This window comes from Sebastes fasciatus, chromosome 5 (assembly GCF_043250625.1).
Source record: "Sebastes fasciatus isolate fSebFas1 chromosome 5, fSebFas1.pri, whole genome shotgun sequence".
NCBI classification, from domain to species: Eukaryota; Metazoa; Chordata; class Actinopteri; order Perciformes; family Sebastidae; genus Sebastes; species Sebastes fasciatus.
In genome coordinates this window covers 19,645,519-19,669,901 of record NC_133799.1, presented here as the reverse complement: position 1 = coordinate 19,669,901, position 24,383 = coordinate 19,645,519, and the positions used below count along the sequence as shown (strand labels likewise).

Below are 24,383 nucleotides of genomic sequence, written 5' to 3'. Positions count from 1 at the left end.
TTCCGTGGGGTAAATAATAACATTATTAATTGCCACATTGCAGTAATGCTGGTTTGAAGTCATATTTGTACATAATTATCATGTCTTATTTTTATTATTTATTTATATTGCTCTATATATTTTGCAATATATTGTAGCATTATGTACATTATTTACATTTTACATACTCCTTTATTTTTATTTGTATTATATTTCCTTATAAGAGCAACTGTAACGTCCCAATTTCCCCCTGGGGATTAATAAAGTATTTCTGATGCTGATCTTTTCCTGCTATGACACGTCAACATGTCTGCTGTGAAAAATTACAAATATATATTAAATATACATATATAATATATATAGAAATGTATACTGTACAAACACACATACAGTACAGTCACACTGAAACACTCCTGCTGTCATTTGGAGGCAGATCAGTTGTCGTAGTTGTTAGGCTTTCCACTCAAAGGTGTTTATTTTTAGCCCACAGCCATGATCCCCCCTTTATCTGGACCTGTGCAATTGTGGCAGAGTGAGAGATTGTATTACTGCTTTACCAAAGTATACAGCACACAATACAAGAGAGAAGAGAGACCTTATCAATGGGAAATTACAAATCAAGACCATCTCAGACGTGCACAGGTAATGGCTCGGTGTGTCTCTGATTGTGTGAGGAGGATATCATTAATTTCAGATGTGTCCACAGGACCGAGAACCAGGTTTGAATTGAAGAAGGAACGCCTGGAGGGGTGTTACTGCTGGCTGCCATCACTCTTTATCACAAACACTGTGACAACAATGTCGCACAAGCCTTTTTAAAACTGTTAAATGATATACAGTATACTAGTAGAGCTCAAATACAGTTGTTTTAAGTATATTTTGGAGGTATGAGTATTTCTGCATCTGGGCAATAATAAAGCGATGGAAATTACATTATTAAATTGTTATCAGTGGTGGAATGTTACTCAAGTACTGTACTTAAATACAAATTTGAGGTACTTGTACTTTACTTGAGTCTTTTCTTTTCATGCTACTTTATACTTCTACTCTGCTACATTTCAGAGGGAAATATTTTACTTCACTACAATTATTTGATAGCTTTAGTTACTTGTTACTTTACAAATAAAGATTTTGCATAAAAAAAACATATGAAGAGCTCATAAAATATGATGTATTCATGTCATAAATTAAACTACTCAACAGTGTATACAAGTACAGCTGAATTTATTAGTCCATTAATCAATTGAAAAAAACTAATTTGCAACTATTTTGATAATTAAGTGATTTTTCATGCAAACACATTTCATGGTTCCAGCTTCTCAAATGTGAAAATTTGCTGCTTTTCTTTTGAATTATTTAAAAAAAAAAAAATTATAATTAAATTAATTAATAATAAAATAAATTTAAAAATACCAAATAAAAAATATAAAATAAATAATAAAATAAAAAAATAATAATAATAACAGATAATAAAATAAAAAAAATATAATTTTAATTTATTTTAAATAATTTTACGGTTTGGATTATTGGTTGGACAAAACAAAGCATTATCAGGGCTCTGGGTGATGTGACGGCACTTCTCACTATTTTCAGAATTTTTACGAACCAAATACTCAATCTATTAATCGAGAAATAATCATCATATTAATCCATAACGAAAACAATTATTAATGCAGTCCTATACAAAAAAGTTAAAAAATTTGCTCCACCTTAACCAACTATAGCAGTCAAATCTTGCTTTTAAATTAATGCATGAGTAATGATATTATATGATATAATATATAGAATAGTAGAACACTCACATGGGCCATTTTTTTTGCAGAGTAATCTCGGAATAATGAATACAGAATGTATGACTTTTACTTTTAACAGTATTTTTACAATGTGGTATTAGTACTTTAACTTGAGTAAAGGATCTGAATACTTCCTTCACCTCTGATTGTTATTATGTGTAACCGTGACGATGGGGCTGTGAAGATGAGTGGAAGAAGAAGGTGGGCGAGTCGTACTCTGTGATCATAGAGAAGTTGGAAGATGACCTCCAGCTCAAAGAGAGTGAGATTGCGAATCTCCAACTTGCTTTCAGGTGACAAAAACATTTTGCTTTTAAAACTGTAACTCAGTCACTGAATAAACTCCATTTAATTTATCAAGTATTACTTTTTATGTCTGTATTATCCTCGGTCGGATTACTTTTCTGTGTCAGTTGGGTGTCATTTCTCACAAGCAGGTGATGTTGATTTTTTTGTGGCTCAGCTCTGATGAAGCGTTTCAGAAGGTGAACGTGAGCTACCGAACAGAGAAGGGGCTGTCGCTGCTGCATCTCTGCTGCGTATGTGGAGGTATGTGTGAGTCTATTAATAACTCCTTGACAAAATGTGGCAGTGGGAGGAAGGATTACTATGAACTGACTGACTTTATTGTCTGAAGATGACCTCTCTGGTGTTGATCACAGCAGATTTGAAATTAACTGTACATAAAGATGAAATATAAGCAGTTAAAGCGGAGAAATAAATGTGATCTTTAGTGTCATTCACAATAAACATGCAGTTTTGTTGAGTGAAATATTTACGTATTGGTGACCAGGTAACAAGACCCATATCCGCACCCTGATGCTCAAAGGCCTGCGTCCTTCCAGACTATCCAGGAACGGATTCACTGCGCTTCACCTGGCTGCTTACAAGGTGACGACAATTAAAGAGCAATAAATACACAATTTAAATATTTTCATTATATGTTTCTAGGTACAATCTATGTCTTTGTCCAGCTTGTGTTGTTATGTGGTGAAGATCCTTCCTACCACATGGTGGAGTGCAAGCACCAGTGGTGGACGAAGTACTCAGATCTTTTTACTTTTAAGTAAAAGTAGCAGTACAACAGTGTAGAAATACTCTGTTACAAGTAAAAGTCCTGCATTCAAACTCCAAAAACATTATCATCAAAATATACTCAAAGTACCAAAAAGTAAAAGTAGTAATTATGCAGTGGCCCACTTCAGAATAATATATATTATTGGATTATTATTATTATTGATGTATTAATGTGTGCATCACTTTAATGTTGCAGTAAAGGTGCATCTGATTTTAATGACTTTATATATGTACTGTACATCCCCTGCACCACAGGATGATGGTGAGCTGCTGACTGCACTTCTCCACGGAGGGTCAGACGTGCAGCAGGTGGGCTACGGAGCCCTCACTGCCCTGCATGTCGCCACGCTGGCTGGGCACCATGAGGTGAGGAGCTGGGCTTTTTTTGTCTTCAATTATCGTGAGGAAAATTATAAACAGCTCTGGACTTTTCATTGCTTTTATAATACACATGATAATGTGCCATTCCCCCCTCCTCCCCCCACCAGGCAGCAGATATACTCCTGCAGCATGGAGCTAATGTGAATGTTCAGGATGCTGTGTTTTTCACCCCACTGCATATTGCTTCTTATAACGGCCATGAGCAGGTAAAAGGCTCATATCAATCATCTCTGCATTCTTAACTCAGAGAAATAAAACACTTCTCTCATCTGAATTTCCTCTCATCTCTGTCTTTCAGGTGGCTAAGCTGCTGCTAAAGTTTGGGGCAGATGTGAATTCGAATGGTGAGGTAGGTGACCGACCTCTGCATCTAGCTGCAGCCAAAGGTTTCCTCTGCATCATCAAGCTGCTGATGGGGGAAGGGAGCAAAGCTAACGGTGACACCTGAGCCTCCAAGAGTGGTTTCCTTTAAGATTTTCTTGAGTCAGTGTGGGAATTATTGTTTAATTCACCTTCACTTTTCTGTTCTTCTTTCCAGTAAATGCCCAGGACAACGAAGATCACGTTCCTCTCCACTTCTGCGCCCGCTTTGGTCACCAGGAGATTGTGCGTTTCCTCCTGCAGGGCAATTTTGATGTGCAGCCTCACTCTGTCAACATCTACGGGGACACACCATTACACTTGTAAATGATTTGCAGTGTCAGCATCCTTCTATACATTTTTTGGTTGACGACATGAAGAAGTGGAGATGAAGTGCTGTATTGACTGTTGTGTCTCATCAGGGCCTGCTATAATGGAAAATTTGAGACCGCAAAGGAGATTATACAGCTTTCTGGCACAGACAGTCTGTCAAAGGAGAACATATTCAGTGAGACGGCACTTCACAGGTATTGTTTCACAAGCTGTAATTATTTATAGTCTGCAAAACAGAAACACTGACTTGCATGTTATTTGGCACAATTTCATTTATTCTTTGAAGGTGCTAAATACGGGATTGGGAGCATTTCTATTGCCTTTCATTGGCTCTCAACATGGCGACGGGGACCCGGGGACTCGCAGCTAACAGTGCCGCTGACAGTGCAAACAACTGCAAAAGTGCTGACAGAGATAAAAGTGTTTATCTGAGGCGGAACCGGAGGGTGGGGGCTACGCTTCCACGACAACACCGTCGGTCGGTACGGCGTTATCAGTTGCAACCGTCGTATGAGAGCAGTATAGAGCGGCGGCCCGGCTATGTCAACAAAGCATGGAGAAGCTCAGAGTACAACACACACAGAGGGAGAGCGCTCAGGCAGACATTGCTCCACTATATCATTACATAGCAAATTGTTTTTTGATGCTATATTAATGCTCTGGATATCGAATTTAGCACTTTTAACCTGTGATTCATGTTGCTCATGTTGCTAATCACTCCATGTCTTGTGTCGCAGTGCATGCACCTATGGTAAAGACCTGGAGATGGTCAAGTTCTTGTTGAGCCAGAATGCTTTGATCAACAATCAGGGCAGAGATGGACACACAGGTGACTCTCCTATAAAACTCCTCTAAACACGTGTGCAATTAGATTGGACCAGTTGTGTTTTAAATCATAATTGTGTAATAAATGTCCCCGACTACTCTATTCAGCGCTACACAGTGCCTGTTTTCACGGCCACATCCCTCTGGTGCAGTTCTTGTTGGACAACGGGGCGGATATGAACCTGGTTGCCTGCGACCCCAGCAGGTCCAGTGGGGAGAAGGACGAGCAGACGTGCTTGATGTGGGCTTATGAAAAAGGTCTGTATGTACGATGACGAGCTGTCAGGAAAGATCGAATGACAACCAATATTACTGATCTTGTGTTTTTTTTTTTTTTTTAAACCTCAGGTCATGACGCGATTGTCACCTTACTGAAACACTACAAACGTGCAGATGACTCCCCCTGCAATGAGTACTCCCAGCCGGGAGGGGGTGAGTTATTATCTGGACTAAAAATGACACAAGTCCTTCCATTACTCTGTCTGAACATGTCATCTCTGTTCCAGATGGGTCCTACGTTTCTGTGCCGTCTCCTCTGGGGAAGATCAAAAGCATGACTAAAGGTAGTGAGGTGGAGTGAAGCACAGCAGGTTTTCCCACATTTCACATCACTGTCAGCTGACATGACAGCACACAGCGTCTGTTGCCAAGGGAGGGGGCTTAGCTGCTGGTGATAACACCTGGCTGATGTCCTTACTACTAAAACTACAGATCAGTCTCTCTCTGTGTGATATTCATAATTAATATCTTAGAAACGATTAGTTGTCAACTATTAAATTAATTGCCAACTATTCTGATAATCGATAATCTTTGAGTTGTGGACAAAACAAGACATGTGAGGATATCATCTTTGACATTTTTCACCATTTTCTGACATTTTTTAGCCCAAACAACTAATCCATTAATTGAGAAAATAATCAACAGATTAATCGAAATTAAAAAATGATTGTTAGTCGCAGACCTATTAGAAGCTATTGATCTGAATTGGATGAAAACCATGTTTAAAACCTCTAAACATTAAGGGTTGAACATGAAAAAATACTTATGCCAACTTGCCTAAAGAGGGCGCTATAACAGTTACTTAAGGCATTGAAGGAGAATCCTCTGTGGAGCAAGTTACAGTATTTTCACTATAGCTGTAGTTATTCAAATGTGATGCACACGTCTTGCTTCTATTTACCAAAGACTGTATATAAGAAGCGGACTTAGTAACTGTGACGTCAACTATTAGTTTAGTGGACTGCCATTTTGAAGCCTCAAGTTAGGCATTTTGGCTGTCGCCATCTTGGTTATTTGCAACCAGAAGTGAAACAAGATTGTGGAGCTAAGTATAACCGAACACCGAATGAGACATTTTTAGGCGACCAGAAAACTTAGAATTAACTTTCATGAACTGAAAACACATTGTGAAAGGGTTAAAGCTGTAAGACGAAAGGACAACGCCCGGTAGCGACCTGTCAATCACAAGGTAGCCACGCCCTAAAGCATACCCTGCTTTATGGTCTATTTGACTCTAAATGGGACCATAATTTACTAAATGAAAATCATGCTGTATTGAAGACTTGAAACTAGCGATTGAGACCATAAACTCATGTTTACAATGTTTACTGAGGTAATAAATCAAGTGAGAACTAGGCTCATTTTCTCATAGACTTCTATACAATCAGACTTCTTGTTGCAACCAGAGGAGTCGCCCCCTGCTGGCTATTGGAGAGAGTACAAGTTGCCCACTGCCATTTACATTGAAGACCCTGATGGCTCCATAACAATAAAACACTTCTTTTCCCATCTTCTCTTGGCAGGAAAAAATTATATCTGTAGCTCCTTCAGATGAAGAATCTGCATTATGACGCAACTACTAACTGCTTTAAACATTGTTCCTTGGCATACATATATTTTGTCCATATCTCTACCCTAGATTTACACATTATACTCTGACCAATATCTGAGTATTATTTGATCTTTACTACACCATTTTATAAGAAAATAAAGTTATCTTTCATTGTGGGGTAATGATGCATTAAACTCCAGTAAAACTCTCAATTGATGAGATAACGTTTTCTCAAAATGTTGCTCTCTGTTTTCAGAGAAGGCAGAAGTTCTCCTGCTCAGGGCCAGCATCCCGTCTCATTTCCATCTTCAGCTGTCTGAGCTTGAGTTTAATGAAATTATTGGATCAGGTAACTCCGTTCATACGTTTTCTTTCCAATCAATGTGCTTCAGATAATCAGATAATATTACTGAGCATCAAATCTGTTTCACACTCAGGCTCCTTTGGAAGAGTCTACAAAGGCAAATGCAGAAACAAAGTTGTTGCCATAAAACGGTACTTCTCCACTTCTAAAGATGACATTTTGCATCCCGTCTTTGGTGAAGGGAAAACTGATGAGTTCTTCAATATCCACTGTTGTTTGCAGCTATCGAGCCAACACGTACTGCTCTAAGTCAGACGTGGACATGTTCTGCAGAGAGGTCTCCATCCTCTGTCGCCTCAACCACCCCTGCATCATCCAGTTTATGGGGGCGTGTCTGGACGACCCCAGCCAGTTTGCCATCGTAACCCAGTACGTCTCTGGAGGCTCTCTGTTCTCTCTGCTACACGAGCAGAAGAGGTGAGGAAGTGTACATTGTACATCACAGTATGTTATACTGTCTGTAATAGGCCTCACCTGCTGTAGTGCCCACTGACACACATACAGTAAGCTACTAAACTTAAGAACTTTCCTCTCATGTTTCCACTTCTAACTATTTTACACACTGACAACCACAGAAAGAGCAGCAGTATTTAACTATTTGCATGATTAAAGGTGCTAAAAACGGGATTGGGACCATTTCTATTGCCTCTCAACGGCTCTCAACATGGTGATAGCCATGTTGAGACCATGTTGATGGACACATTGCAGTATAATGCAGCCCAATACACCACAACAAACTACCACAGATGTCAAAAACTGATGAACATTTTCACTATGTTATTATTAATTGCAGGGCCCTTGTATTTCAATGCATTCCACCATAAAGGTGTTTCTCATAAACTTCTGCTAAATCCAGCAAAGGAAGCTTAAAAACCCAAGTAGAAGTTCTGGTAAGGCCCATGCGGTCAGGTGTGATTACATCAGGTCCGTTTGATTCCTCACACACTTTGACAGTGACTAAATCCTGATGTTGAGACCTAAAAAGAGCTCAAACTACCTTAAGGAGTTACTCAGTGTCTTACAAGGACATGTTTGCACACACTGTTTTAGGTCTCATTATCCTCCTTGGAGGCTCCCCCTCGGCCGGGATCATCATTGATCCAGATGAAGTGTTCCGCTAACTGTGTGGCCAGGTGCTGTCTTTATAGACCGTCCTATTGATCGGTGTAAAGTGCTGTGTGTGATTGGCAGGGACCATTGATCCGGCACTAAGTGGCTGCTGTTTTAATGATGTGTCAATGGACAGGCTTATCGACCTGCAGTCCAAGCTCATCATTGCCATCGACGTGGCCAAGGGCATGGAGTACCTGCACAACCTCACCCAGCCCATCATCCACAGGGACCTCAACAGGTGGGTGTCACAGTAGTAGCATATGTGGTGTGGTGGTATTGGCAGCCTGAGATAACTGTTATCATTACTAATAATACATGTGATCCTTCCAGCCACAATATTCTGCTGTATGAGGACGGACACGCGGTGGTGGCTGATTTCGGAGGTAAGAGACCTTTTACGGTGTACAAGAAAATTAAAGCTGCATTAACCATTTTTGGAAAGAATAAATAACTTTTACATTTATAAGAGAGAGATGTTGTTATGAGCAATAAACCTCACCCCCACTCACTTTAATCCACTCAGGAGTTTTGCTGCTACAGCCTCACTTGGTCTGGTATGATCAGTAGCTTATGGTGGCTAATGTTTTTTCAATAGAGATTATTGTATAATTGACATTACTGAGCCAGTTTATTTGCTTTAAAAGGTGCAGTGTGTAGGATTTGGCAGCATCTAGCGTTGAGGTTGCAGATTGTGAACAACTGAAACTTCTTCCATGTACCAAGCGTGTAGGACAACTACGGTGGCGACGCAAAAGCATGTAAACACACATGGGACTCTCTAGAGCCAGTGTTTGGTTTGTCCGTTCTGGGCTACTGTAGAAACATGGCTCCATGAAGAGGACCCGCTCCCTATGTAAATATAAATGGCTCATTCCAAGGTAACAAAAACACAACGATTCTTATTCACAGGTGATTATACACTAAAGAAAACATACTTATGTAACCCAGTCCTTAGTAAGTACACCTGAATCTAGGTTCGGAAGGAGCTACGGTTTGAGTGCAATAACCATAAACACGACAACACAAGTGAATTCAGTTAACTGCTACTTTAGTTTGCCTATGAGTAGCAAAACAAGTGCAACATTAACATGGATATGAAAAAAAACCTGAGCCATTCAAACCAAAGAAAATTGTCTTTTAAAGAAGCTTGGATTTGTTATCACCATTATAACACTTTAAGTACAGTATTTGTCCTTATGTGGGATTTCACCACAGTTTCAAGTAACTTCAAAGTCAGTGTCTGATGATCATAGGGAAAACTGGTCAAAGTCAACTTTGTTTGAGTTCAGATCAGATGGAGGTTTGATAAGTCAGAGTGCACTCTCTTAAGTATAATGCATGTTAAGGGGACTGGCACGATCATACCTAAAGGCAGATAGCTCATCCAGCTGTTTCAGTGGCGATGAATAGCCGGCGGGTTCCTGAGGATCAAGCCGGGAGGCTCGTCATCTACTGGAGTCGTTGGATCTTCTTATTCATTAAAAGACCTGACCTGCATTTACAAACATTTGTGAAGGGAAGCTGCATTTAGGATTATAGTCTCTGTTCTGTGTTCCTTCACATTTCATAAATGTTTCTCTTATGTCGTACAACATAGATCCTAACAACATCAAAGTTAGTGCTGACTGAATGCAAATGCATAAAATATTGAACATGGTTTCTTACTCTCTCTAGTGCAAATTCTCAAAAGATATTAGAATTATTTTCTTTTAACAAAATATGCTCAGCATATACTGACACAGTACAAATATCAGACATGAAAATAGAATTAAACTGTTTCAGCTTAGCCAATATTTGAGTATATTTAATGAGATAGATAGATAGATAGATAGTAACTTTAACTGCTCGACTTCAATAACGTTTTGACTTATTTCCTACTGTTTCTCACCTTCTGTGAAGCTGAATGTTGTTACATGGAGCTACAACGTCTAGCTCTAAATGGCGCCTCGCATGAACTCTCTACTTCCTTCCGCCATGTTCAACTGCACTGCACAACTTCCGGTTAATTTGAATCAGGGATGGGAATATGTGAAACAAAAGATTTGACCAAGTTATAACAACTGTAGTGTCGAATAACATAAATAAAAGCATTAAGTTAAAACATATGGCAATAGTTCAATTGTTTATAACTTTATTCATTTATATTTTAACCTTTTTGTTTTAGTCTGGCAGCCATGTTTCTGTTGGTTTCTCTTCTTCGTCTCTTCTGGCTCAGCTTAAAGCTGAAGTAGGCGAGATCGGAGCAAATATGATTAAAAAAAGTTATATTTATAAAACGGTCGCTATATCGTGACAGTAGTGCATGAAACGGGTAACCTGAAAAAAAATCATGTGCCTCTGTGTCCTCTGGTGCTCCTAACGGCATCTGCAAGATTTCACTTACCGGAGGAAAACAAGCAGTAAGAGCTGATCTGAGGTCTGCTATCCATCTGCCGTCTATGAGAGCCGGCTGTCAATCACTCGCGAACTCCGACCAAAAGGTCAAACTAGGCAGCACTGATCAAATATAAATCAATATTATGTTACGTTAATGCCTATTTCTTGCCTCAAATGTTTTCAGAATCATTTGAGGCAAGAAGTTAATTTAAGCACAAATTCGCTCTTCTCATGATTTATAGATAAATGTGAATTGCGTTGCCATTTTTTTAAAAGTGGGTCCGCAGGAAAAAAAAGCAGTTTGGGAAACACTGGTCTAGATAAAAGTACAGCTAAACTTACCTGCCGGTGGATATACAGTAGGACATTGTTTGTTTCATTGCATGTCCTTCTCTTCCTCTACAGAATCTAGATTCCTACAATCTGTGGGTGAGGACAACATGACCAAGCAGCCGGGGGTCAGTGCCTTTTCCTCTTTTTGATTTATTTGATGACACACACACACACAAAACCTTTTGGAGTGAGTTTTTCCTCGTTCTTTAGCCAGAAACGTTCACACCATCTGCAGCATCCGTGGAAGAATGAGGCACTTTGTGTTATGCTGTTATTTTGCAGGAGATCAAGCCTGAGCTTGAGCTGCTGGCACCTGCCATCAATTACCCACCAGCTAAAGAAAAAAAAAAACTGCCTTCATGCAGATTTAGTCTGGATGTGCTGACTCATCACTACCCAGAGTGCTTGGCCTGCAGTTTGGTGTTAAGTGTGTTACATCTCTTGGGAACTGCCTGTTGTGAGGAACTACTTGCCCTTGCTGGGACGCAGTGTTTATGTCAGTAATTGGGCCTCATTTTGTGTGAGTGTGTGTGTGTGAGTGTGTGAGTGTGTGTGTGCGTGTGTGTGTGTGTGTGAGTGATGGCCTAAAAAACCAAAAAGTCTCTCCAAGGCAATAGAGATCACTTACATTGAGAGCTGGCCTTCACCTGAAAAATGTTACTCAAAGAGACACGTACCGACCAGGAAGAGACTCAAAATGACCACAAAGAAGCATAAAACGTCTACAAAAAGACAGAAAAAGACTGTAAAGAGACTAAAAAAAACTATAAGGAGATGCAAAGAGAGACACAGAGAGACTCAACAACTATGAAAAGAGGCAAAACAACCACAAATAGACACAAAATGACTACAAAGAGACACAAAAGAACCACAAAGAGACACAAAATGACTACAAAGAGATACAAGATGACTGCAAAGAGACACAAAACAACGAAAAAGAGACACAAAATGACTACAAAGAGACACCAAAACAACCACAGAGATACAAAATGACTACAAAGAGATACAAAATGACTACAAAGAGACACCAAAACAACCACAAAGAGAGACAAAACAACCACAGAGATACAAATTGACTACAAAGAGATACAAAATTACTACAAAGAATCACAAAACAACAAAAAAGAGACACAAAATGATTACAAAGAGACGACATGTCTGTGCCCAGGGGCCCAATGTCTCATAATCCATCCATGTGTCTCTGTGTGTGTTTGTCCAGAACCTGCGTTGGATGGCTCCTGAGGTGTTCACCCAGTGTACTCGCTACTCTGTGAAGGCAGACATGTTCAGCTACGCCCTCTGTCTGTGGGAGCTGCTCACTGGAGAAATTCCCTTCGCTCACTTGAAACCTGGTAACCTCTGACACCTTTTGACATGTCACAGCAGGAAAAGCACAGGGATGCATAATACAATTAGCACCAGATGCTTAAATTTCATTAGCCTCGAATTTTAGTGGCGTTTCAGAGGATCCACCCAACACCACCTCAAAACCACAGATGTCAACATCATGGTGGCACTTGCAAGGAAAAGTCAGGGGGTGACCAAAGTCATCACGATACGTCGTCTGTCAACCACAGATGTCTCTACAAAATCTCTGGCGATCAATCTGTGTGTTCCAATACTACCATACTATTTAGTATGCCAGAGAAATATGTAGTATGTCCCAATCCATAGTATGTCAAATGCGGTATGCCAAAAATACCAGGATGTCCTACTACATCTGGTCGCATTTTGCAGTATGCATGACAGCATGCTATTCTGGCTATTCTGACCCACAATCCTCTGGATATATGAGCAAGAGGGTCAAAAGTAAAGGCGCAATGTTATGACGAAGTAGTATGTCCCAATTGTATGCATACTGCATGCAACAGTACATACTTTGTAAGGGCAGCTGCAGTATGTACTTAAAGTAAAAAGAAAAAGTATGAGATATTTAACGTAGACATTTCAGTCTGCACAAAAGTGGTGGAACAACGCTGACCTCTCTGTCCAGAGAGGTAGCATGACTACACAAATTTTGACAAATGACAAAATGTATTAAAAACCCATATGTACTAATACAAGAAAAATAAAATATACACAAACACAGAACAAAAAGGCTGTCAGACAAACTTAGATCATTTTAAAATAAAATTAAGATAAATAATAATAACTTAATAATAAATTAAAACTAAAGTTCTTCGGTCCACAGCTGCTGCAGCAGCAGACATGGCCTACCATCACATCCGCCCTCCGGTCGGCTATTCAATCCCCAAACTCATCTCTGCTCTTCTGATGAGAGGCTGGAACGCATGCCCAGAGGTAAATGACACAACTTCACCTCTAATTTCATCTGAGCTCTGATTTTATAGTCACTTGAATAATTGTTCTCAGTTAATTTACAGTACAATTTATAGGCCTACCATGTAGTTAATATCCACTATATGCTGAATTGTCCTGCGTCTACTCAACCAGGGATTGCTAAAATAATATCACCAACATCCTTTCATGTCATTAGCTCTTTAGACACACTGAGGCTCAGAGAGGCAACTGATGCTGAGTCAGCTGCTCAGTCTGCAAACGTGTGCAGCGTCCCCAGACGATACATTATTGCACGGCTGTTCACATTTAGGAGCACACACAACAGCCTGGATGATCCTCCCTCAGTGCTGCGATGCTCATTATTAGCCGGGCATGTTTTTGTTCTCGGCCTCATTAAGACACATTATGACACGGCCGAGCATGTTGGTGCACTTCTCCCTCTGTGGTCGCCTTGTCCCAGAACAACTTTGTCAAGATTAACAAGAGTGTGATCCTTAATAGGGACGTCACAAAGTTTCATGTGCACGCATCTCTCATGGTGCCTCGTCTGTACGGTACATCAGCTGCTATGGGGTTGAAAAGTGGAACACGCTGTTCTGTGTTTACAGGAACATGTATTTGTCACTGCTCTCGAATGTGTGACACCAACATAATCTTAATTGCAAAATGTTCTTAATTAGGCTTATGAAAATCACCACATACATGATAATAATAACTTTCTAGACCGTTAACGGTGCTCTATACGATATGCAGAGCATTAATAAAGCAGCAAACAGCTATTTGCTATGTAAAGATATAGAGGAGTAATGTCTACCTGTGCAGAGAATGAAGTCTCTCTCCCTCTGTGTGTATTATGTATTCAGAGTTTCTCCGTCCTTTGTTGACATATCCGGGTCGGCCGCACGTGCTTTTAGTGAATGTGAGTGTGCCCTACTGGTTAGCTCATGGCTGCCGCTGCGCATTGCTCTAGTACGACGGTTACAGCTGATAACGCCGTCCCGACCGATGGCGCCTTTGCGTAAGCATAGCGCCGTCCTTCCCCTTCCCACCAGGTTAACCTTGGCTATGTCAGGAGTGTTGCCTTTGTTTTCACTGTAAGCACCGTTAGCTACGAGCTGCCGACTCAGCTTTCGCCATGTTGAGAGCTGTGCGGAGGCAATAGAAATACTCCCAATCTCGTATTTAGCACCTTTAAATTGCAGTTTTTTTTCTATAAAGCAGTAAATACTTGATTACTGACAAATAATATGTGAACAAAACAGTAGGGGAAAAGTAAAATGTTTTAAAAGTTTGTCATTAATTTGTACCGTGTTGTCCTAGTATTCTTGTGTTTCGTTTGCCCCGTGTATTAACGCAGCATGCACAGACAGACCTTGGCCCATATCTGAGGATGTGATGTATAATTGAACAGCGCCGGGGAGGCAGTGTTTGTTCTTTTACAGTGAGGCAGGAGATCTAAGGATGCTTTTGAAGCAGAGTTCACCGTTGCTTCATGTGTGGGTGGACTAAAATGAGAATACACGTGTGTCTGTCTGTTGTGGGAAATACATGATGTGTTTCATTGTTCAGCATTGGAGCAGAAATAAATTTGTTTTTTTTCATTTTCAGGACAGGCCCGACTTCTCTGAAGTGGTTACCAACCTGGAGGAATGCTTGTGCAACGCTGAGGTATATAATATCAGACACATATTCTAAATGTTATTAACACTGCAGTGTATGACATACAGTATGTTGTTGATTGTGTGGCAGCTGATGTCTCCAGCCTCCAGTAACAGCAGTGGCTCCCTGTCTCCCTCCTCCTCCTCTGACTGTCTGCTGGCGCGAGGAGGACCCGGTCGGAGCCACGTGGCCGCCCTGCGTTCCCGCTTCGAGCTGGAGTACGCTCTCAACACTCGTGCCTACGCCTTCTGGACTAGTGAGAGGTTAGAGAACACAAGCACCTCCACAGACAGGTGAGGGTGGAGAGGGCGACAATTTCTTATGTAAGTAGCCGTGTAATAAGCGGGATAATGTACAGCTAGCGGGTCATTGTTGTGAAATAAATCCCTTCAGGGCACTTCACGTCAGGGTGCCGCATTGCTTTGCGTTCAATTAAGTTCAATTAAACGTTTTTGGTTTAAAGGTACAGTGTGTAGAGTTTGGCGGCATCTAGTGGTGTGGTTGCAAATTGCAACCAACTGAGTACCCTTCCGCTCACTCCTCGCTTTCCAAGACTGCCGTAACGTGAACCGCCGAGTGCAAAACCGTGGTAACGCCGTTAGCCTCGCTCAGAGGCCATCCTTGCCATAATAACATTACTTTAGGAGCGACGAAAGTCAGACGGCGGCTGACAGTACCACGGTTTCACAAGCCAGAGAAATACAGTGGCCTTCAGGTAACGTAAAAAAAAAACTCTCTCTAGAGCCAGTGTTTGGTTTGTCCATTTGGGCTACTGTAGAAACATGACGGAGCAACATGACGGACTCCCTATGTAGAAATAAAGGGCTCATTCTAAGGTAAATAAAAACACAACGATTCTTAGTTTCAGCTGATTATACATTAATGAAAATATAGTAGTTTCTGCTAATAGATCCCCCGAAATGTTACTCTCTGGTCCTTTAAATTTCTGCTAAAAGGAAACCCACAAACATGGTGTCTGGGCTCTAATTTGGACCGGCTTTATAGAAACGACTCCCTCTGAACAATCGTTAATGCCAGTAACATGTAGACCAGTAAAGATACTTACTGCAACAGTGAGGAGTGGAGTTGCTCGGATACTGAACAGGAAACAAAGGAAAGCACATGCAATAAAACATGCATGGCATTCTGAGCGAGGAGGAAGGCCTCTGTTAGACGCCTCTGTACTCTGTGTTTGTCGGAGCCTGGTAACGGTCACTATGAACCCAGAAACAGGGAGGGGAGGGGGTGAGGGGGGTTATTGTGGTGTGGCAATGACTTGTCAGTAAATCCCTGGTGCTCCATCAAAAGTTAGACAAGATGTTTCTTGGTGTTTACATCCCAAAATAAGTGTCAATTCATCTACATGGAGTTTAACTTTCACAGATCATGAATATATTAAACAAAATGTTCAAATATCAAATGCTGAGCAACATGAACGTGCGTTTGCGGTCGCCCCGTCAAACCTGTCATCAATTTTGTATACTGGACTCCTGAAGAGAAAGTGAGAGCAGCCTGGTATTAGGTCGAACATTACATATTGAATTTCTCCTGCTTTTATGTGGCTCCATCTCATCTGTCTCTCTCCATGTAAATGAAGCTGTATATATTTCTGGACCAGTATTGTTTTGCAGTGGATTAATGAGTAAGGGCTGATTTTATTTTTCAGTGAGCGGCGTCGTGCGTCCGGAGGCCTTTCACTGGAGGAACTCAGGAGGAACATGCAGTTTTCTCCTATTGATCGAAATGGTTTGTTTGCAGAATACATGTATTGTACAAGTATTATCTTCAAATGTGGTTTTGAATACTTGTTGCTGTGCAATGTTGATATTGTCCAGTTATTTTTTTTACCTGATGTTATTGTTTATTTTATTCTCTATTCAATTTTTGTTTAATTTCAAATTCATATATTGTACTTTCTACAATTATTATCTTTTTACAAAACAAACTACGAGCTTGGCTTTTAGGTAATACACAGTGATTTAAAAGATAAGGCTGGTTCTATTCTATATTTTCCTTATCGTCAACAAATCCCACTTAAAGATCAATATCAACAAAGATATTATATTTATATACATTTTTATATTATTTTTATATATTTTTTACACATATATTAAAATAAAAAATAAATAATAATAATAAGTATTATTATTATACAGGTTTATATTATTATTTTATATTCTTATATTTTATTACATTTTTCGACTTCCCTATCTGTGACCCCAAATATGCAGACACAAATACACAGATAAAAAAAAAAAAAAGATAATTTCTAAAACGCCTTAAAGCATCCCCAGCTTTATGGTCTATTTGACTCTAAATGGGACCATAATTTACTAAATGAACATCATGTTGTATTGAAGAAGACTTGAAACTAGCGATTGATACCATAAACTCATGTTTACAATGTTTACTGAGGTAATAAATCAAGTGAGAAGTAGGGTCATTTTCTCATAGACTTCTATACAATCAGACCTCTGTTTGCAACCAGAGGAGTCGCCCCCTGCTGGCTGTTAGACAGAATGCAAGTTTAAGACACTTCAGCATTGGCTTCACTTTTCAGACCCGGAGGTTGCAGCCAGATAAGAATATATATATAGAATTTAACCAGCCTTCTCCTAAAATTGTAATATTAGATAGTATTAAGGTTGTTATTGTCAATATTATTATTCAGAAATAAAACTGAGTTGTCATTGATTTGTCTCTTTTTCAGGGTACGTGTCTGATCCCATGAGCACCATGAGATTCTGCTCTTCTTACAGCAGCAACGGCAGCTTTGAGGACAGCAACTAAACCCCCATTATTATTACCTTATTAATTCAGATATTCATGCCTGTTTGGACTGCTCATTTTAAGTACAACTGTATAAATAGATGGTAGAAGTAGATATTGCTAATCAAGTTGCAAACTTAACTGTATTTTGTTGTAGCGGACTATATTTGGATGAGTTGTTTATGACTTTACAGTACATTCGTAGTTCCCAATATCTCTAGTCTTGTGTTATATGAGGTTTATTTGTTACATACATTATGTTAACATTTTTTTTTACTGTATGTGTGACAAGCATAATTTGTTTTTGTGTACATGGTTTGCATAAATCTGAAGTTCCCGGTCAATTTGTGCATAAATTCAACGTACACACATCTACATTAAAGTAAAATAAAAAAAAAAGCAGAAAGTCACTATCCATCTCACGGTTTTTATTTTGTTTGAGTGGCCAAATCACACATCAGTCACTGACATATATCAAATGAAAAGTTGAAGCCTCACAAACCCACACTAGTCATAAAAATAAGGCAATACAAATAAATATGGAGTATTTTTTTTTAAATAAGAGGTAGTGTTAGCAGCAATAATGACACAACTCTGTGCCTAGATTTGACATTTCACAATGTTATCACTGTTTTATTCGACTAAATAGTAGCCTGATGATGAATGAATTATCCATGTTAGCTTAGTTTAGCATTCCTGTTGTTCGTCTAGATGTCATCTAAACAAATGATTACTTTAAAGCACTAAGATTGTCATTAACACAGACACAGTGCAATTACAGATCTCTGATCAAAGCTGAAGTAACATCAGTTGAAATGTAAAGAGTACTTGGAACAAACTAAGCTGCGGGAGTCAAACGACTGAATTATTCAACCGTGTGTGAGCGCGAGTATCTGTTTACAGGTAATGGGTGATAGCGGCTGCATTTGATACCTCACACAAACTACGCCTCTTTGTTACCAACAATAGGAAGAGATGATCTATTGTAAACTTTTTAGGCAGCAGTCAAAACTCATCATGCAGCTTCTTCTTGTTGGTGAGTGAAGGATGAAGACTATTTAAGAAGCCATTGTGATGTAAACACAGAAACCAGAAGACACTTGAGGGCTTCTGTCAAAACTAAAAGCATCTTGTATTCACTACAAATGTTTCTATTTCTTAACGTGGCCATCTGATTGTCTAATTGCTTGTTTTTTAAATCACTTTTATAACTGAACTGCTTTTATATATGTTTTCTTGTAAACTAAGCAAGTAAAGCATCACCGTACCTTAGTGCCAGCTCTAATGTCCACTCTCTGTCCTCGCAGCGGTCAGCACAGGGTATGAACTTGGACCGAACAGCGTTTCATCCACTGAGAAAGAGCTCAGCCGGTCTTTACTGAGAGTGTGTTTGATGTCTTGGATCAGCTGCACCTCTCTTTTGTCTCCGTTGATGCTCGCTTCTGACGGTTGGATGTCTTTATGGTGGGACTCCTCCTGGCTTCCATCGTCTGACTTGGACGTCGTAAAAACAGTTATTTCTGTAACTTCTCGACTTTGTAAGTCACTTTTTTCCCACGTTTCTTCAGTTTCTTTCAGTTCGTTCAGCCCTTCTGGACTCGTCGGACGCTCGCAGGGCTCTTCTGTTTTGGATGAAGGTAGAAGATCTTTCACCTCTTCAATTGATGTTTGTTTTTCATTCAAGTCAGTAGTTTTCTCCTCAATTTTGACACTCTCAGGTCTTCCGCTGGCTACTGAATGATGAGTACCTGCAATGCTTTCCACTTCAGTTTTGGAAACGTCCGTTTGCTCAGAATTGTCCTGCATTAAACCCTCTTGCACCCTGTCTTCGCCCATGCTTCCTTTGTGCTCCTCTGACCTGACCTCTGACTCTTTATCATTTTGTTCACTCTCTGTTTTTGGGATCAGGTCTTTCACCTCGGTCTCCTCCACTTGCAGAGTGTCTTTCTCACTATCTTCAGAGTAGTTGCTCTCAAGGTTTGACACCACAGCTTCCTCTTTGCTTTTGTCCCTTGACTCATTTACATCCTTTGGCGTGCACTCTAGTTCTGGATTTTCAGACACCTTCGCAATCTTAAGTGGACTCTCTAATCTCGGCAGCTCTGTAGATCGTGTCGCGCCTTCATTAGAGTCGTCTGAAGTCGATTCCTTCAAGTCTTCTAAAGGTTCAACAAACGTCTCAAAATACTTTGATGTTTGATGCATGGTCACCCAGTTTGTGACCAGATCTGTGTTGTCTTCTGTCGCCAAGGCCTCCGGAGGTTCTTCACCTACTGCATCGTTCTTTTGTGTGAGCTGTGACGACTGTGCTTGAGGTTTGAGCAGCACGCTCGCTCCTTCCTCCGAGGCCTTGCTCGCCTCCTCCGAGAGGTCAAGAGCAGCAGCATTTTCATCAGTGCGTGGGTGTTTGTCTGTGTTAGAGTCAGACGGTGCTGTAGACTCGTCTAACTTGTGACCTGTATTGTCTGAATCCACAGCGGTGGGTGTTGATGTTTGTGCCTGATCAGCTGACGAAGCAACCATCACCTCAATGACGTTACTCTGGACGTTGTTCATCAAATCTGAATCTCTGTTTTCATCATGAGGGTCAGATATGTTTCCATTTTCATCTTGTTTTGTTTCACCGTCCTTTCTGTCGTCTGATGTAGATTCCTCTTGTATTTTCGTACCAGATGTTTCCGGCTCTGAGTCGTTTTTTGGGGATTCATCTTGCTTTTCCACACCATCATCCCTTTCCTTACCCTCACTTTGTACCACATCAGTGTCAGGAGATTCGTCAACTTTATCAAGCTTTTCAGCACCATCTCCAGACTCCACGGTTACTTCTTTTACCTCTGTGCTCGCACCCTCTGTAGGTTCCTCTGTTTTTCTCTCGTCATCTGCTGTTTTCACGTCATCTTTGCCTTCAGTTTGAGCCTCTCCCTCATCCTCAAGAGTTTTGTTCTTTGCTTCGGAAGAAAGCTCTCCATTTTCAACATCAACTTCTCCCTTTTCACTGTCATTTCCTCCTTCAGTTTCTTTGTTTGACATCTCTTCAGTTGTTTTCGTCCCATGTGCTACATTTGCTGCTTCACTGTCAGCAACATCCTCTGACTCAACAATATTTTCCTCAGATATTTTCCCATCTTTATCCAAGTCTGCTTCTGCACTTTTCTCAGATTTCTCTGTAATCTCAGATATTTCTTCTCCGTCTGCAGTCGTATCAGTTACAACTTTTTTCTCCTCAGATTCTTCATCATCTTTAGTCTTTGCAACTTTCTCAACGTTGTCCTCCTTCTCTTCCTTTTCTGCGTCATCATCCTTTTCTTCATCATCAGCTGTGTTTATCTTCTCGCCCTCATTAGTTTGATCAGTTGTGGCTCCCTTTTCTTCAGCTTCTTCCTCCTCATTTTTATTCTCAACACATTCTTCATCTCTTTTTGTCTTTTCTGATTCATCTGCCTTCTCTTCATTTGTAACTTTATCTTCTTCGCTGTGGGTTTTCTCAGCTTGTTCTTCGTTTTCCTTTCCTTCAGTGTTTGAGTCACTTTTAGTCAACTCTAAAATGTTTTCTGTCCTTTCTCCTGTCTCATTATTCTCTTCTTCTTCTGTCTTATCTTTATCCTCCTTTTCGCTTTCCTCCTTATTTTCACCTTCTGTTATCTCATCTGGATTTGTTTGCTTTCCTTCCTCCTTACTTTCCTCATCACATTTCTCCTCTATTTTATCATCTATTCCCACAGATGATTTTTCTGTCTGCTCTTCTCCCAGATCGTCATCCTTACTAGCCTCTACTGCTGACAATTCCTCTTCTTTAATATCGTCTTTAATGCTCTCATCCTTTGCGTTGTCTTCACTTATAACTGCTGTTTTTTCAACTGTGGTGTCTCCGCTGCCCTCCAACGAGCTGCTTGAATTCTCTGCTATGACTTCAGTCTCTGACGCTCTGTCTCTGTCCTCACTGTCTCCCCGCTGCTTCTCCTCTGTGTCGGTTACAGGTGCCTCTTCACAGTCGAGGGCCTCTCGCTCCTCTGAGGGCTCTGCTTTCATCTCCATTGTCTCGCTCGCTGTCATCGCCTGCGCCTCTGCATTATCTGTCGCTGCTGTCTCATCAGTCTTTTTATCCGGCTCTGATACTGATGATTCATCCTGCTCGCTGCTTTTTGCCCCTTGCCCCGTCTCGTCGGCCTCCGCTGCAGTTTTTTCCTCGTTTTCTGCGTCTTTTTCTGCAGCATCACCATCAGCGGATTTAGCTGCTGCTTCTTCTTCTTCTTGAGGTTCTGAAGTCTTGTCATCTTCAGATACAGGATGCAGAGTTGCAACTGTATCTTCTGCGTCCACTGATTTATCATTTTCTGCTGTGTTCTTGTCTTCTTCTGATGCAGCCTTTTCATCTTCCTCTTCTATTTTGACCTTCTCATCTTTAGCATCACCGTTCTCGTGGAGCTCTTGTTCAGTTTGGTCCTCCTGTTCTTTTGGTTCAGGCGTCGCTTCATGACCCTGTACAACTTCAGCTTCACCAACACCTTCCTCACATTTTGTCTCCTCTACAAGAGTCTGTTGCTGTTCTGTAAATGTCACAGATTTCACTGCAACTTCATCTGCAAATACAATGGAGAGACTGTTTAGGAAAATATGTATTTTACTCTTGTGTAGTTTGATGAATTATTTGAATGCAAATGAAAATGTGGTACCCTTGCTGTCCTGTTCAGGGCCTTTATCTGCGGACTCCTCCTCCTCCTCAGTGCTGGTGTCGCTCAGTTCGGGCTCGGAGCTGCACTGTGACTCCTTCAGTATGGCTTCTGCCAGCTTCTCCTGCACAGATTTGGCTTGGGAGAGAAAAAGAGACATGGCACACGCAGTGATATAAGTTCATGTTCTAGCAAGCTCAGGATAAACTTTCGTGAGCCACTCATGGTGACGAATGATGGATATGAATAAGGCATTTTTTTGAACAATGCAAATGCAATGAGAGAACTGAGCCAATGAAGAAACGTACAGCCATAAACAAAAGAATGTCTTTAATATTTCCAGGTGCAAACAGAACATGCAAAATGATAATTAACATGCACAGAAAGAAAAAAACACACATAAACAAGCATGATTCAGTACACAGCAAAAACACAATGTCTTAAAAGACCTATTTTTTTTCATTTTAAGATGTGAATTATTTGAAACTCTAAATGATAAAAAATTAAAAGAAATAAAGGAAAATTTGGCACTAAATTGTTTTGTGCAAAACGCATCCCAGGAGTTTGGTTGAGGAAACCTACAATTGTGGTTTCATTAGTGATACATTTTACATACATAAACGTGAGTTAAATATTTACAGACATTAAGAAAAAGAAGAACGCTGCTAGTAATGCAAAAGTAGATTTGTTTGGGTTTACACTCTATACTTATAAACTTGCATATTTTGTGCTTTTTGAAACCCTGGGACTTTAAGTATGTACAGTATGAAAATATATGCATTTTTACAATCAGTGGCAGCTTCCTCCTTCTTTTCTGATTGCATTTTCACCCTCCACCGGCTTTTCCCTTTGTTTTCCAAGCTATATTTTGAAATGTTTATTTATTTCACATGTTTGCTTTAACCAGAACGACATAGTGCAGCTTTAAGACAAATAAATTGAGTAAAAAGCAAACATAAGTTAGAAAAGGCTTACTTTAAGCCTAAAAACATTGTCAGTTGTGATAAAAAATTAAAAGAAATATTATTATTGGTGAGAATTTCTTAGTAACATCCAAACATCTCAAAACTCAAATTGAAATTTAACATTAAAAAGTGGATCAGACAGAGACACAAACAAAAGAAAAATAATGGAAAAAATAAAATAACACACAAGTAATTTTTCCACTATCAAATTTTACAACAATGTCACAATCTTACTTTAAATATCACAAACCGAAAATACAGTTCTGTGATAATTATTTAGTTGTTGCCATGGCTGTATTACTGTATTTACCTATGCACACCACATAAAGCCCTGGTTGAGATAATAGTGGAAAAACCTCCATCCAAGATGGACTGATCCATTTGTCACTCAGGTGAAATCTCCAGAGTTGTATTAGTTGGTTTATACTCACCCCTCTCCGGTTCCTCCTCCTGTTTGCTCTCATCTACCGTTTTCTCCACCTCTTTGTCTCCTGAGGTGTCGTCGCTCTGTTTTTTCTCGTTCCCTGAGGGGACGCTGGTGTCAGAGACGTCTATCTCTGTGCTGTCCCCCGCACTGTCCTGTATGTCTGAGTCTTTAGGCGCAGCAGGCTCGACCTCAGTGACAGCAGCTTCTTGTGGTTCATCTTTTCTTTCGTCTGGTGGAACAGCAGTTTCCTCCTGGGTGACTACTTCAGGTTGCTCTGCTTTCTCGTCCTCTCTGGAGTCTTTGGTGGCTTCGGCGTCGCTCTCCTCCCGGTCGCTGCCTGAGGAACTGGAGCCTGAACGAGACTTTATGTCCTCTGTGCAAGAAAGATGAATACTTTAACTCTCCAAACTTCCAATTTATACTGTAAATAAATAGAAGTATCAGTTTCTCTCATAGTAGGGACATACTAGGGGTGAGAATCACCAGAGGGCCCCCAATACGATATTATCACGATACGATCTTATTGCGATTTTAAACATTTAGTATTGCAACAAGATATATTGCAATACATTGTGATTTATTACCGCGATACTATGCTGTATTGATTTTTTCCCCCATCCCCAGGAAATACATCATTAAATCATTCAAAAGATGTCTTTCTGGTTTATAGACAACACAATGTAATTCCCTTATATAAAGTTCAGCATCTCATTGAAATCTAGGCTCCTTAGATCAGCAGAAATTAGTGTTTGAATTCCTTCTAAAAGATACAGAGTGATTCTGTTTTGCTGTATTTAAAGTGGAGTAAATTATGCGTGATGAAATGC

General features: G+C 40.2%; 2 protein-coding genes and 1 long non-coding RNA gene across 8 annotated transcripts in view; 1 reads left to right on the top strand and 2 right to left on the bottom strand.

Annotated features, from left to right (window-relative positions):
* The first annotated feature begins 269 nt into the window (after positions 1-269).
* On the top strand, positions 270-17,927 carry tnni3k (TNNI3 interacting kinase). 2 transcript variants are annotated; one of them, XM_074635583.1, is made up of 25 exons: positions 270-621; positions 1,957-2,065; positions 2,236-2,321; positions 2,566-2,663; positions 3,105-3,215; positions 3,338-3,436; positions 3,529-3,667; positions 3,769-3,913; positions 4,013-4,117; positions 4,661-4,752; positions 4,857-5,006; positions 5,097-5,180; positions 5,255-5,311; positions 6,836-6,928; positions 7,017-7,074; positions 7,166-7,360; positions 8,190-8,294; positions 8,387-8,439; positions 10,838-10,890; positions 11,985-12,117; positions 12,957-13,066; positions 14,675-14,734; positions 14,816-14,988; positions 16,392-16,471; positions 17,436-17,927. In XM_074635583.1, the coding sequence occupies exons 1-25, from the start codon at positions 582-584 to the stop codon at positions 17,513-17,515; spliced, it is 2,508 nt and encodes an 835-aa protein (XP_074491684.1). In that variant the 5' UTR covers positions 270-581; the 3' UTR covers positions 17,516-17,927. The 2 variants fall into 2 exon arrangements, with proteins under 2 accessions (XP_074491684.1, XP_074491683.1); XM_074635582.1 differs by having other exon boundaries at positions 14,816-15,018.
* On the bottom strand, positions 3,704-10,079 carry LOC141767888 (uncharacterized). The gene is made up of 3 exons (XR_012593959.1): positions 9,945-10,079; positions 9,422-9,548; positions 3,704-3,889 (listed from the first exon to the last, which is right to left on the bottom strand). It is a non-coding gene; the product is annotated as an uncharacterized LOC141767888 (long non-coding RNA).
* Positions 17,928-17,930: 3 nt separating the features above from the next.
* Positions 17,931-24,383, bottom strand: part of erich3 (glutamate-rich 3) — a 36,305-nt gene continuing 29,852 nt past the window's right edge. For all 5 annotated transcript variants that reach the window (XM_074635577.1, XM_074635578.1, XM_074635576.1 and 2 more), the window contains 3 exons: positions 23,561-23,929; positions 22,168-22,302; positions 17,931-22,074 (listed from right to left, as the gene is read on the bottom strand). In XM_074635577.1, the coding sequence (XP_074491678.1) occupies positions 18,776-22,074; positions 22,168-22,302; positions 23,561-23,929 (3,803 nt within the window). In that variant the 3' untranslated portion in view covers positions 17,931-18,775. The remainder of the gene's footprint in view (positions 22,075-22,167; positions 22,303-23,560; positions 23,930-24,383) is intronic.

What these genes read in the sequence shown, in the direction of transcription:
- tnni3k (XM_074635582.1), top strand. Translation starts at nt 582, where the DNA reads ATGGGAAATTACAAATCAAGACCATCTCAGACGTGCACAG. An exon ending in TTCACCTGGCTGCTTACAAG is followed by an intron (nt 2,664 to 3,104) that starts GTGACGACAATT and finishes CCTGCACCACAG; the next exon opens with GATGATGGTGAGCTGCTGAC. An exon ending in CTGCTACACGAGCAGAAGAG is followed by an intron (nt 7,361 to 8,189) that starts GTGAGGAAGTGT and finishes GTCAATGGACAG; the next exon opens with GCTTATCGACCTGCAGTCCA.